The following is a 15,280-nucleotide window of genomic DNA, read 5'->3' on the forward strand; positions in this document are numbered from 1 at the left end:
GGTATTTTATCTTATTTAGCTGACAGACCTCCACCTCAGTACATCCATCCCAACACTATAAATGTCGATAGCAATTCAGCTTTATCTGTCTCCAATAATCCTTCAGCCCTAGATCCCTTCCAACCCAGTGGAACTGTGGGACTGGAACCAGGGATTGTCTCCATGGACTCTCGTGCAGTGAACACACACGGTGCTCAAAGCCTGCACCCTAGTGACAGCCATGATGTAGCACTGGATACCACAATCGCTATGGAGAGTGTTTCAAGGGTAACCAGTCCAATATCTACTGATGGGATGACTGAGGAGCTTACGATGGATGATGTAGCTGGGGATCATTCACAAATCCCAAATGGCTCCCGGAATCATGAACCATTAGCTGTGGACACGGTAGGCAGTAACTTGGCTTCAGATGCAGTGGGTCATAGTGGTGTCATACCCATTCATGGTAGCACTTTGGAGCTTCCTGTTGTCATGGAGCCTGACCACATTGCAGGCCGGGTAAGCGGTATATCGGACAGCACACTAAATGACTCCATACATACCGTGGCCATGAGCACCAACTCTGTGAGCGTGGCTCTCTCTACCTCACACAACCTAACTTCCCTGGAATCTGTCTCCTTGCATGAAGTGGGCCTCAGTCTCGAGCCTGTGGCTGTCTCTTCCATAAACCAGGAAGTAGCCATGGGGCCAGGCCATGTGGATGTGTCTTCAGACAATCTTGCCTTTGTACCATCATCTCTGCAAATGGAAGACTCCAATTCAAACAAGGAGAATATGGCTACCTTGTTTACCATATGTGAGTGTGCAGGTGTGCTTGCTTCTGCCTCTGGGTAACATTTATCATGTAACTGTTATAAGGGGTGAGAATATCAAGACTATTTCAGCGAGCCTAATGGACGTCTTTTGGTGGGGGGAACCTGTTAAGACCATTAAGCAAACCCACAAAAGCTGGAAAATGTGTAGTTGAGGATTAAATCTCCCAACAACTAGGCATAGTGGGTCACGATTTTAATATTCTGTTGGGTGTGTCTTCTCACTTTGCCTGGAGGTTGGAACCTTAATCATTACCCTGTGAACTTTTTGGCTTTTGTGGATTTCTTGACTTTTACGAAATGTATTGCAGTTTTTTAATTTGACAAGTTTTAATTACATCACATGTATATATCCATGATTATAACATAGAATGACTTGTAAAGAGCCATGAGAAATGAGGCACTCAACAGAAAATCCAGAAGGGAGGGGAAGAGACATTCTTCTAACTTTTTTCCAATGACCCCTATAAAAGGGTTTTTGTGTTTTGAGGCTAACTGATCTTTCAAGAGGAGGAGTTCGGGACTTGCTGTAGAGCCTGCCATCTCTCCTGGACTGCCTGAAGGGTAGTGCTTGAGATGATCACAAAGTTCATGTCCTGTGGTGGAGATCTGTGTCTGTCTTGTACTTCTACCACCTGTCTGGCTGGCTTTCTGCCACTTAACTGTGAGGCTGGATTTTAATATGAAGGCCTTTAAATTTCAGTATCATGGTCATAATCTGGTATTCATCTTTCTCTGTCCTACTACACCCCATCAGAGTCCCCAATCGACTAGTCATGCATTTGAAGAAGAAACACATTTAGTTTAAAAATCTCCACATTTTGCATGATTTTATGTGCATGTAAAGATTTTTTTTAATTGGATCTCTCTGATATCAAATGATGGTAAGGATTTGACAAAGCATAAATTGATGGCATTGCTGAATGCTACTCTTGTTTGTCTACACTGCCCAAGAAAGGTATGTGCTTATTTCGGGTTAGCTAACCTGGGGTTGAAACAGTGGTGTAGACACAGCAACTGTTTTTAACTGGGGTTAGCAGCTTGGTATGGGCTTTAACTTGAGCTGCTAACCTCAGTTAAAAGCAGAGTTGCTATGTCTAAATCGCTGTTTCAACCCCAATTAGGTAATGCAGGTTAGCTAACCCAGATTAAGAGCACACCTTTTTTTGGCAGTGTAGACATCTTACATTTTATTGTAAAGAATAACTTCCCATCTGAAAGCTTTATTTTAGCTTTTCATTTTACTTCTGAATAAAATGAGTTTGTGGCCAGATACATGAAAGTAAGGAGGGAAGAGATTTTTTTCTACTTACTTTAAGCGTGATTTCTTTTCAGTGGTTACTGTGGGAGATTGGTGCCTCTTTTCAGTACCTCCATTTTACAAATGGGGGAAATACAAAGCACACACCAAGGCTAATAACTACTGACATCTCTTGAGGCTAAAATTATTATTTGTAAAATACTTTGAGATTCTCTAGATAGGAGTACTAATGTTCAGATAAAATATGGGCAATTAATTTTCTCATCCATTCCACTACGAGACGTAGATGTCCAGTTTTTTTTTTAAGTTAATGTTGCCATTCTAAGTGTTCTACTTTGTATTTTCATTCATTTCCATGCTGTCTTTCGGTTGTTGAACAAGGGGCTGTTTCACATTATCAACCTGTTACTGCAGTTGCTCTAAACATGAGTGTCATACTTACGCATTAATCCATTCTAATGTCAGCCCTATGCACTCATCCATCCAGCAATGGATATGGATGTGATTATATAGTCATTCAATATGTATTTCATAGAGGGCCACGGTTATGATACCATTATTCATTTTGGGGGCACACCATCAGCTGGTATAAATTGTCATAGCTCTGTTGACTTTATGGGAACTGTGACAGTTTATACCAGCTGACCACCTGCCACACTGAATATACCTAATACCACAATTAGTCCTACTGGAGTTGGTGAGACCACTTGGGGAGGTACTACTCACTCTGAGTAAGGCTATTGCAGTTTGACCCATAACACATTCATTCCAGGATGCACACACAAATCTGCCATTGTTTAATTTGTATGTAGCATTTTTCCAGGTGAAGAGATGAGGTATTATGGAGGAGTGAAGATTGTCAGCTCTGTTCATAGTGAAGTAGAGCAGCAAGCTCTTTATGTGACAATCAGTCATAGTGTAAAATACTTCTCCCAATTGTATTTAAAATGGATGGAAATAATTTTCAGTAGTGTTCTGTAGAGATTTATGTTTAGTGACAGCTATTGGAAATTACTCCACTGAGAGCTCTTGGGAAAAAATTTCCATTCCTTTCACTGGCATTCCATAAATTCAATTTTAGTGATAGACTTCACACAGTATAAATATATACCAATATGTCCCTCTACAGGGGTTTCAGTTTCTGCTGGAGGGAAGGTGTTCGTGTGACAAGATCATAGACAGGAAACTTAAAAAACTCCCTCTAAGATGGTGGTGAAATGGAAGAATCCTGAAGTCTTAGCCTCCCTTCACTAAAAAATTCTACACACATGAGCAGTCTACGTGTTACTTGTCAGATGTGCTGGATATGCAAGTCAGAAAGATGGCTAACTGCCGGTATTTTCTAACTGCCAGAAAATCTTACTCCACCTGTGATTTCAAATGAAGCTGCTTTTTCTACCACTTGGATCAGTACCAGTAAAAAGGATGCTGCAATAAGAACTCTGCTCCAGTTTTCTTGCTGATGCATAAGGAAGAATAGACTTCCTTTTCCATTAGTATACTGGATATGCAGGGATAAGATTTGAAAAACTTGTTAAAGTCAGTAAAGTAGGCAGAGGCATCGCGAAGCAAATCTGTGTGGAGTAAGAAGGGTCCATTTTTACATAGTAGCTCTTCTGACTTAAAACTTCATATTAATCTTAATGAGGTTAAAATCCAATGAAGCTGTTGAGTTACCAGTCAGAATAAACCTATAGTCTGATCCTGGTAGGATTTCTCCATTCCCAGCTCTGTCTTAGGTTTATAATATATAACATATAATCACATCTGACTTTGGACAAGGCCCTAATTTCTCTTGCTTCCATTCACCACTTATAAAAGGGGTATAACAGTACTTCCTCCCACCCTATATCTGTCTTGTCTAATTGGATTGTAAGCTCTTTGGCAGGCACTGTCTCTTACTGTGTTTCTAGAGGGCTGATCACAGTGAGGCCTTGTTTTCATTGGGGCCTTCTTGGTGTTACTGTAATACAAATAATAAATAATACCTCACTGATCTGTGTTGTCCTTTTTCTACACCCACAGGGTGCACGCTGTGTGACAAGGCCTACCCATCAGACTGCCCAGATCATGGGCCTGTAACTTTCATTCCTGACACCCCAATAGAGAGCCGAGCCAGACTTTCTCTCCCAAAACAGCTTGTTCTCCGGCAGTCTATCATGGGACCTGAAGTAGGTAAGGAAGATCTATTTATCATATATCTCTACACATCAGTAAAACACACCCCCGTGGTATTAACATAGTTATGGGACACAATAGGAAAGGGTCTACACATTAAGAAGGTGACTCCAAAGGTGTTCCCCTCAGACAGTCACCATGATTACTTATAGTGTGCAAAAGACTTTTGGTTTGTGGCCATGTTTTTGGGCTTTGCCTAGACTAGGGTTTTAGGGTGGCTTATTAAATGTGTTAGCTAACACATTGGATAGTCTTGTATAGACAAGGCAATGTGTATTTTACAATGTGCTAAATGGTCGAATGGAAGGCTGGAGCAAAGCCTAAGCTTCAACTCACCCTGCTTAGCACATGTTAAAGTATATATTGCCTTGTCTGCACTAGACTTTTCAGACGTGTTTGCTAGTGTGTTGTAACATACTTTTAATGTCTAGTCTAGCCAAAACGTTAGCGCAGGAGATTTGTTTCTCTTTAGTAACCATTCAGCAACAAATAGGTCCTGCAGTATTCCTGTCTAGGCAAAATATATTCTGTTTTCAATGCTGGAAATGTTACACAGCACAATAAGTAAAATATAACTTTAGACTTACATATTTCATTCAAGGAGGTATTTAGTCTCTTTTGGAAGAGATTGTTGATGTGTGGAAGAGTAAGGAGCCAGCATTTCTGAAAGAAGGCTCCATTCAGATCAAACAAGATCCAGGTGGTGTAAATCTCCATAGCTCCATTGAAGTTAAAGAAACTAGACCGACTTACACCAGCTGAAGAACTGACATGTTCTCTCTTGACATGGTCAGTACTGCCAGTCCTTCCCTATCTTGTCTTCTTTTTTGAGGAAGATTATCAAAGAGATTATCTGCGACGAGGCAGCTCTAGCAATAATGATTCCTAACTTTCCTAATACCAGTCAGTTAGGTTTTAGACCTGAATATGGTATAGAGGTTGTACTAATTGTGTTGGAAGATTATCTCCTGGCAATGGATAAAGATCAGGTTTCCAATATGCTGCTATGGTGCTAGACCTACTAGCAACTTTAGTACTGTTGATGTGCCGCAGACCCTGACTGGGTTGATTGACTTGCTTTTGAGTCTGTGCAATCCATTTTTATTTTTGGGGAAGCCACCTGGGGTGTGTGGGGAGATAGTATTGGATGATTGCTCATCTGCTTTACAAATTCTCTTTTACTGGGTTTTATTAAGTCATCCTTCCTGGTTATTAGGTAGTTAAGGGAGTCAGTGAAGCATACTGGCTCTGTTACCTTCAGTATGTGGATTACACCCAGATTTAGGACTCCATGTCATCAAATCCAGACACTGCAGTTAAGTAACTTTCCCAGTGTCTGGCTGAAATTGGAGCTTGACAAGAGCTAGCTGCTTGAGGTTTAACTTAGACAAGACAGAGATACCAATTGTAGTTTGGGGAAAACAACCAGAAGAAACAGTGGAGTTGATACCTGACCACTATTCATCAGTTAGGGCTGGCCTACACTGGGAATTTATATCGGCATAGCTATGTCTCAGAGGTGTGAAAAATCCATACCCCTGAGAGACATAGCTATGTCGACCTAACTTCTGGTGTAGACAGTACAAGGGCGACAGAATTCTTCCATTGACATAGCTACCGCCTCTTGGGGAGGTGGGTTACCTGTGCTGATGAGAGAACCTCTCCTGTTGTTGTAGGTAGTGTCTACTTCTAGAAGGAAAGCTGAGAATTTGAATGCTCTGTACTATGTTTTGTGGCTCAGAGAGAGAACACAAAACCCTTTGAATTAAAGTGTCAAAATCACAATCCTTCTGGTTCTGCAGAAAATGCCATAAATCTTTAATAGGCATAAATGGTCAGGACCTTAGTTTTACAGCTCATCTGAAAGTAATGAGTTGCTTTAGAAAACAAAAATAAATATTGTAATTAGAACAAAATGGCTCCCAGGGGTGTTGTCTGGTGGTGGTGGCTCTTGTTTCTATAATAAAAACACAAGGTTTTATGGTCTGAAGCCCAGGTATAACCCTCAGAACATTATCTCACAAACATTGCATCTTTTAGTTGTGTTTGACTTGTTGTTTAACTAATTGATTCTGCAGTCAGTGCCTTTCTGCTGATAGGTGTGTGGACTCGGGAGACCATTCCTGTGAGGACTTGCTTTGGACCTCTGATTGGGCAACAGAGTCACTCTTTGGAAGTAGCAGATTGGACAGACAAGGCAACCAATCACATTTGGAAGGTCAGCGTATGTCATGTCTCCCTAAATCTTACGTCAGTGTCAAAATTGCTAGTGTGGTAGTTTTAACTGTGACTTGAATGCTCTCTTCTCTTTACCCCATCCCCAAATCAAGGCTGTTTTTGTGGGGGGGGGGATATGTATATGATACCAGCTATGAAATATGGCCTTTGTCAGGTGACTAGTAACAGCTGATACAATACAATGCGCTGACAGTTAAACTTGTAACATAACGGAACATTCTGTAGTCTAGGGCTAGGTCCTGGAGTGGGCTACTTGTGATGACCAATATTCCATAGTATTGCACACTGAGTTCTCATTTGTATTCCTGGAATCAGTACTGTTTTATTTGGTTACATTGCAGACTGTGTGGAGTCCCCACCAAAGCGATAGGTCATTTGCTGTAGGAAAGCACTTAAAACCTTTAGTTTTCCTTTCTGGGCCATCCATAAGTGTCACCAAGGTTAGTCAGCACATGGCAGTTGCTACCAATAAGGTGACATGTCTATGACCGCCATAAAACTGATTGGTTACAAAGGCACCACTCTTTCTTGACAGTACTCTCACCTGAGACACTTATGCCTCAGGTTATTTAAGGTGCAAAAGACAAAGGTACCACATGCTTTTTTTTGTGTTGTTGGAAGGAGTAAATAACTCTTCCTTATTTACTTTCTCCACACCAGTCATGATTTCACAGAGTCCTAACGCCCAGATTCCCAGTCTGAGCCCGGAAGTCTACACTGTGACCCAGAGCCCGAGCCAGCTGGTATGGGCCAGCCCTGGGTGTCTAACTGCAGTGTAGACATTCTCATAGTGATCTCACGAGTGTTCCCTCCAGTCCATATATCTTTTTTGCTTTGGGATTGGAGTCTTGTTTCACAAAGTCCTTGGGACCTTTGGTTTGTTATTGGTCAGAGTATCATTTGTACCATGCACCGATGACGACAGCATTACTCATAGCCATAGCTACATCCCACAGATTTAGTGAGGTAGAGGTCAGATGGCCTATAAACTGTAGTCCATATGGGAAAAATTATTTGATTAGTGTCCTTAGCTCAATTTCCAGTCTCAAGTCATCTCTATTTTCATCTCATACTGGCGGCTAACTTGTCTGTATTTCCCCAAATATCCCTTATGCCCTAGTGAGGACTTGCACATGTTCGTTCATCTGGTAACATCTAACATATTCAGCTGATCCAAAGGCAGCATCCATTGCATGTCTTATTGTTTTATTTTGTTTTGTTTTTTTCATAGAATTTGCAAAGCTGTTACTCAAAACTCTGTAGGTGTCTGCATCAAAAAAAATTCTCTTACTGAGGTCTGATCTGTAAGAGTGAAATGCTGTAACTTCTTTTGACCTGCCACGTAGTTTTACCAATTTTGTATTCCTTGTTCACCTAGAACTCCTCAGCCTGTCTTTCTAGAGTATTTGTACTGCTTGCTAATCTCCACAAGCAGTAGTATGCAGAGGCCACTCAAAGAAGAGAGCGGTTACTTACCAGCCATTGTTCTTCAAGAGTCTCAAATCTGCATATTCACTCTCCATCCCTCCACTACTTCAAATTCTCAGATCAAGAATTCCAAACTTGGGGAAGCAGCTGAGGGATAGATGGGGCCACTCCCATTTTTATACCCTTGGAACCCTCCATGATGGGGAGGGAGGGTGAATGGCCCAAATCAACATTACTGTAAAAATTTCCCACAGCTTGATGCCAGGAGGCACCAGTCCGACAAGGGTGACTATGCAGAGGAAACACTCTTGAAGACTATCAGTTAATTCAGGCCAACAAATCATTTTAACCTTCATTCTGGTGTACACACTTATACCCTCACTTACCTCCCTGCAATCTTTTTTCGCATTTTAATGTTATTAGATATGATGAAAAATGAATCACATTCATTCATTAATGTCTATCACAGGGGTCGGCAACCTACGGCACGTGTGCCAAACACAGCATGCGAGCCGATTTTGAGTGGCACGCAGCTCCCTGCTGCGGTCCCGTTCCCCAGCCCACTCAGCCCCCCCCGCCCACCACTCTCCCCTGCGGGGGCAGGAGGCAGAAGTTTGGTTCTGCAGCAGCCAAGCTTCCCCCCTCCCCCTCTTTTTCCCCCAGCGTGGTGCTTTCCTACCCCTCCTCCTCTCCGTCCCTGCGCCAATCAGCTGATGGCCCTAGCGAGGGGGAGGGGGAAGAGCAGCAGCGTGCACACAGCTCCGTAAAGCAGGCAGAGAGAGGTAGGGACGGAGCCTGGGGAAAGGGGGTGGAACAGGGCATATCCCTTTGACTCTTTTCTCTCTACACCAAGGATGTGGGATTGTTGCAAGGCCCGTTAGATGGAGGGATCAGGGAACTTCTGTGCAAGGTACAGTGTTGCCCTCTGAGGTTGAAGACCAGCTCGGAGAAGAAATGCCATTAAATAACTTCCTGTAGCTTAGGTGCCCCTATATTGTTATGGCTTGGTTCACCATTGGGCGTAGCATGGGCAAGACACAGTGAAGTCAGATGGCAGTTGTGTGGGAGGTGTCTTGCTGGAACGGGCGTCTTGCTCAGTCTGGGTAAGCAATTCCTCTCCTAAAGAAAGGGATGAGCTCTGACCAAAGTCATTGCCACATATTATCCTGACACTGTTTGTTTTGTTTTTTTCTGTCAGATGTACCACAATGGCGTCCTGGAGTTCTACATCATTACAACTGATGAAAATGAGTGTAACTGGATGATGTTTGTACGCAGAGCCCGGTGAGAGCTATGTTTACCCAGCTTGAGCAGATTTGGACCCTATGGTGTCTTTATTTAAAAAAAAAAAAAAAAAAAAGGACTATGTATTATTTGTACTACCATAGTGCATAGGAGCCCAATGCACCTATGGACCAGTATTCCATTGTGCTAGTCACAGTACAAACACAGAACAAACAAAACAGTCCCTGCCCCAAAGAGCTTATGATCTATGATAAGGCAAGAGACAACAGATGGATACAGACAGATGCGGGGTGGGGGAAAGAGGCGGGGTTTGAAAATAGACCAGACAGACACAGGGTGAGGGTGGGGTAGAACACAAGTAGTGTGAATGTGTTGGTGGCAAATGTCATGTTAATTCCATTATTTGTTTGTTTGGAAGGGGTTATTTACAAAGGGGTCAACTAAATGGAAGGAAAAGGGAAGGTGAGGGGTAGGGGTACAGGGCAGGGGAGCAGGGGCAGGTGTGGAGTGAAGCTGGGGTGAAAGAACTGTGAGGGAGGGGAAGGGTTGGCACAAACAGCCAGTCCCCTTGACTCCATGTGACTCTAAAGTCTGCCCATGGCCTAGAGAAATTTTGAAAAGTGAATGTGCAGCCCACTGCAGTGGCTGCCCTATGTAATAATTAAAGAGTGGTGCTGAGTGAGCCTTTGAGGGATTTCTAGGAAGCTGGGATTGTTGATAGGAGAAAATCAGTAAAGCGGCAAGCAAGAGGCTGGGCAGGGTATTATGGGGGGTGAACTAATTATATGGTAAAGCATCACTCCGAACCTGTGAATTGAATCTAGCCATTTGTCCTTTCAAGCCTTATGCCAGCTGCTTCTTTTGTGAATATGGTGATCTATTGTTCTCTTCCCTTCCTCACACTTTTTAAAATAGATCTGTTAAGATGGCATTTGCTTGCTTTTTTGCTTTACTGATCAGATGCTCCCAGGTACTGCAATGTGGGCCAAGACCATCCTTTTGTTCTGGGGTTCACTGCCTTTCTCCTAATCCCTACTGATAGCTGTGCCTTTTTCTCTGCCCGGGAGTCTGCAAGGAGAGCGGTGCAAACTGATGTTAATATTGCCCCATGAGTGGGTCAGTAGGAAGGATATAATAATTTCCCTATTACTGCATGAGACAGAGTGGGTCTCCTCTGTATTTCATTTCATCAGGCTAGTGAGCAGGAATCAAGAAGTTGCTCCTGGCCTTGGGTCTTCTAGCAAAGTGGTGCAGTGCTGCTTGCATGTTCTACCGTTGATCTGCAAGGCCAGCAAGACACTATTGTCTCCTGGAAAACTTTGCAAGTGCTTTAAATTCAGCTATTTCTGCTTATTAGGGCAGGTCTTCACTACCTGCCGGATCAGTGGATAGGGATCGATCTATCGGGGATCGATTTATCGTGTCTCGTCTAGACGCGGATAAATCGATTCCCAAACGTGCTCCCTGTTGACTCCGGAACTCCAGCTCACAAGAGGCGGAAGCGGAGTCAACGGGGGAGTGGCAGTGGTCAACTCGCCGCCGTCCTCACAGCCAGGTAAGTCGACCTAAGATATGTAGCTGAAGTTGCGTATCTTAGGTCGACACCCCCCTCCCCTCCCCGTGTAGACCAGGGCTCAGACTCATTTTGTATTTCTCTTTCCTTGCCTTTTTTATTAGGGGTATTAGCATGAGAAAGGATCTTAGTTCTCTTAAGAGGTCATCTGCTCGTTTCCCACAGTTTGATCTCTGTGATGTCAGTTTCACAGCAACCAATTGTGATGTCACAAATGCTTGATGACTTTATAGGGGACTAAGCAATAGGAATAAATGAGCTTCATGTCATCATCCCTAGTAATAAAGAATGAGGGAAGTGATAGAATGGCAGTTGAGAAGAAGTGTTTCTGAAATGAAAATTCCCCACAGGATACTGAGAGTTCTTTAAGGAGATTCCATTGTCTTTTAGTACTACTGATAGCTTTGCTTTTTGTTCCCAAGCTGACAATTTTGAAAGGTGTTTAAAGGCTCTTTTGTTGGTGTAGGAATCGAGAAGAGCAGAATCTGGTAGCTTATCCCCACGATGGAAAAATGTACTTCTGCACCTCGCGGGACATCCCTCCTGAACAAGAGCTTCTCTTTTATTACAGTCGGGATTATGCTAGACAGATTGGTAAGAAGACAGGCGCATTTATTTGCTTTTACAGACAAAGTCGAACTTGAGCTCCCTTTTATGTGCTGCCTCTGGGCTGTAAGTTGGGATTTCCTTAAGTTTTTTTTTTTCAGTGCTTGATATTGAGTGGTATTGTACTCCTATAAATTCCAATTCACTATGTGTAAATAACAGGTTCTTCACCATTGCTATAGCAGCCCTTTAATTTCTCTTTGATCAGAATGAAAAGATTTCATATTCCAACGTGACAAAGAGTTGTTTCTCTGTCATCCATAACTTGGGAGAGGCAATAATATGATGCATTAGATTTTCCAGATTTTGAGTGGTCATAACCGCTATGGGTGTAATGCGCTTCATAGTTTAAATTTCCACATAACAAATTATGGTGAACTTAGCGCTTACAGAAGGATCAGGGCACTGAACTAAACTATTTGTATAGTACCAAATGCAGTGCAAGCTTCCCTTCATCTGCATGGCTTAGTTGAGAGCCATATAGATGCCAACACTGATTGACAAGAAGGGAACTCTAGGTCGACCTTTAGTTTTCAAGCAGGAGGAACCAGGCACAAAGGAGGAGAGACTGTTACTTGTTCATTGGACTTCAAGGGTTGGAGGATACCGCTCCTGCCCATAATTCTGTAAGATCAAAATCTAAAGTCCTTACCCAGGTGTAGTTAATCTTTATTGAGGAAAACTCGCATTGAAATTAAGTTAAGAACTGAGTAAGATCTACCAGAATTTGGCTCAGTACTATTATTGCTATTAATATATTGCATTTATATAATGCCTTTCACCCAAGGATCCCGAACACATTACAAAGGAGAATAAGAATCAGTATCACCCTTTTACAGATGGGGAAACTGAGGCACAGAAACTTGTTCAAGGTAGCACAGCGAGTGACTGAGTCAGTGAAAGAATTCTGATTTCCCAGACCTTTATCCTTTGAGCTTATTACTTCACTTGAAGTGCAGTTCATCCATCCTGTAGCATATGAATAACTTTAGTTGGTGTTCTCAAGGTTCTTGGGTAGAACAGGTACCATAACCCACTGTAGTCTGTTGATACCCTTTGAAGCAAGCGTAAGGCTCAATTTAACAAGCTGTAGAAAAACCACAAAACTTGATTTGAAATTGGGGAAGGTATGCAGCCATGTTATGCAGTCGGCCAGCAAATGTTTTGAGTGTGTGAAGGAATGGTGTCTCTAATCAAAAGAAATGCTTTTGGGTTACAGGTGTCCCTGAACACCCAGATGTGCATGTCTGTCACTGTGGAAAGGAATGCACTTCCTACACAGAGTTTAAGGCCCATCTGAGCAGCCACATCCATAACCACCTCCCCAGCCAGGGGCACAGCAGCAGCCATGGATCGGGCCACAGTAAGGAAAGGAAGTGGAAGTGCTCCATGTGCCCCCAAGCTTTCATTTCTCCTTCCAAACTTCATGTCCATTTCATGGGACATATGGGCATGAAGCCACACAAGTGCGATTTCTGTAGCAAAGCTTTCAGCGATCCCAGCAACCTCCGGACTCACCTCAAGATACACACAGGTAAGGCAGATGGCCTGAGTCACACTTTAAGATGCCATTTCACAAAGAGTGTTGTTTGAATTGAAGTAAACTTACTGCTGGCAAAAGGTGCCCGATTATCAGCCCCCGAGACTGAAATCCTTTGTTTATTCACAAAATAGGCCCTATACATACCGCAGCAATGCAGACTTACCCCAGCTACTGCCTCTACATGCTTCGGCCTTGACCTAGAAGGACTGTCTCTCTCTCCAGGTACTTATAAGGCCTCCAGCACCTTAGTATCCAGGAACTGCCTATGGAGTGAGAGAGTAACAGTCCAGGTCCATTCAGTTCTTGACCCTATGAGTTGAGACTGCTAACATGAGTGCCAGTTATGTTGGGGGTTTTGTGATGTGGACACCTATTCACTAGGAACTGGACTAAGACCCACCATCTCATTTCCATGTACACTGCTGAACACTTGTCAGGTGGTAACTGACAGTAATCCACCTGTGCCAGCTGTAACTCCTCAGTCACTGGTTTAATCACATTGAGGGACATAACCAAGCCTTTATCCAGACTCTTCAGTCCTCAGAGGTTAAATCTAAATAAGCTGTCAGCCTGTGGATGGCACCAATTATATTGATTGAGGTTTATGGCTTCAGCCCTAAATCCTAGGATAAATTACTTTGCTGTACATGATAGGACTATAGGAGCTACAAAGTAGGTTTGTTTACTACATAAACTTTTTTTTAAGGCAGGAAATTGAAAGGTAAATATCTTTGCAGACTGCCTTAGTTAAATGGGTACCTGGTGGTGGTAATAATTCCCAATTCCTATATAGCACTTTTCATCGATATAGCTCAGAGTTTTTGAAGTAAGCATCATTATCCCCATTTTACAGATGGGGAAATGGGAACAGAGTGGTACAGGGATGTAAGAACATAAGAATGACCATATGGCGCAGACCAATGGTCCATGTAGCCCAGTATCCTGTCTCCTGACTGTGGCCAATTCCAGATGCTATGAACAGAACAGGCCAATTATTAACTGATCCATCTGCTGTTGTCTAGTCCCAGCATCTGGCAGTCAGCTATCTTGGCTAATAGCCATTAGTGGACTTGCCCAAGGTCACCCAGAAGGCCAGTGGCCAAACCAGGAATAGGACCCAGGCACTGTTTGAGTGTTCAGTGTCCCAATTCTTAACCCTGAAATACCAGTCTTAAGATCCAGTACTAAACTCTTAATGACAGCACTCTTACAGTTAGAGGACTTTCCAATCAGATGTACCCCAACATGCTTAAAATATTTGATTATACAAATAGTTCATTAGATTTACTTTATTTATGTTGCAATTGCAAAGACCTTTTGGCTGAACAAAGCATCTGGGTGTCCTGCCTCTTTATAAAGCTCCCAGCTCTGGAGTGATTGAATTGAGCTCAGGTGTCAAATTTTGATTTCTTGCATGGCTAGCCGAGACTGTTGTTTTAATAGGTCATCATGCTGAGATTGGAACAGAGCTGCAGGAATAGACAGGTGAATTCTTAATCTGTTTCAGGGAAAGATTTTTCTGTAGTGATTGATGGGGTTTTTTTTTTTGTAGACGTCATTGTCACTGTGTGTGTGTGCAATTCTAGGTCAGAAAAATTATCGCTGTGCCCTCTGTGACAAGTCGTTCACCCAAAAGGCTCACCTGGAATCGCACATGGTCATCCACACCGGGGAGAAGAACCTGAAGTGCGATTACTGTGACAAGCTGTTCATGCGGAGGCAGGACCTCAAACAGCATGTACTCACTCACACACAGTAAGTGATCTTAAGTATGGCAGCTAACCAACAGGAAGTCTAGACCAGGCCTATGGAGTAAATAACAGATCTGGACAATATAGAATACTCTGTGAACTCACTCAGAAATCTGGATTCAAGAGAAAATAAATATCACTCTAGGTTATGGGGAAGTGCATCTTGATCGACTCTAGGATGGCTGTGGTGTTGGCCATCTGTTGAGGATGGAATATTCTGACAGGAAAGCTACCATCGAACCTTCTAAGGCTTCTGCAAAATTTGCTTTTCTTACTACAGAGAAAACCCAAATCATCCTGCTTGCATAGTGTAATAGCATTCTCAACCCTCAGTTTTGGGAAGGAAGGTAATCCACTGATTTTCGTCCCTCATTCTCATCTGAAAACTCTCCAAGTTCCAGTGTGACCATGCAGAATCAGAAATCATGCCACAGCCTCACTGGCATTCTCACATATCAACTCCTTGTCCTGGTCTTTGTCCAACCAGTCCCAGTCTCCACCCTGGGATTCTCATCCAATCTCTCTTCCCCTGCCCCCTGAGCTCGTCTGAATCTAATTCCTCCACCCATCCCCCTCCCAGTTCTTGTCCTTTGTGCATTTGTCAGGCCGATTTATTCTCCAGTGTCTGAGATAGCAGGGGAGTAC

General features: G+C 43.0%; 1 protein-coding gene across 4 annotated transcripts in view; it reads left to right on the forward strand.

The window, feature by feature from the left end:
• The window catches only part of PRDM4 (PR/SET domain 4), a 54,155-nt gene that overhangs the window by 37,728 nt on the left and 1,147 nt on the right, over positions 1–15,280 (forward strand). Inside the window, exons 5-11 of one of the 4 annotated variants that reach the window (XM_034778012.1) lie at positions 2–808; positions 4,099–4,248; positions 6,351–6,469; positions 9,116–9,201; positions 11,202–11,329; positions 12,561–12,875; positions 14,471–14,639. In XM_034778012.1, coding sequence (XP_034633903.1) covers positions 2–808; positions 4,099–4,248; positions 6,351–6,469; positions 9,116–9,201; positions 11,202–11,329; positions 12,561–12,875; positions 14,471–14,639 — 1,774 coding nt within the window. Of the gene's footprint in view, position 1; positions 809–4,098; positions 4,249–6,329; positions 6,470–9,115; positions 9,202–11,201; positions 11,330–12,560; positions 12,876–14,470; positions 14,640–15,280 lie in introns of all 4 variants that reach the window. The other 3 variants (XM_034778011.1, XM_034778013.1, XM_034778018.1) reach the window with 3 other exon arrangements.

This window comes from Trachemys scripta, chromosome 1 (genome assembly GCF_013100865.1).
Source record: "Trachemys scripta elegans isolate TJP31775 chromosome 1, CAS_Tse_1.0, whole genome shotgun sequence".
NCBI lineage: Eukaryota > Metazoa > Chordata > Testudines > Emydidae > Trachemys > Trachemys scripta.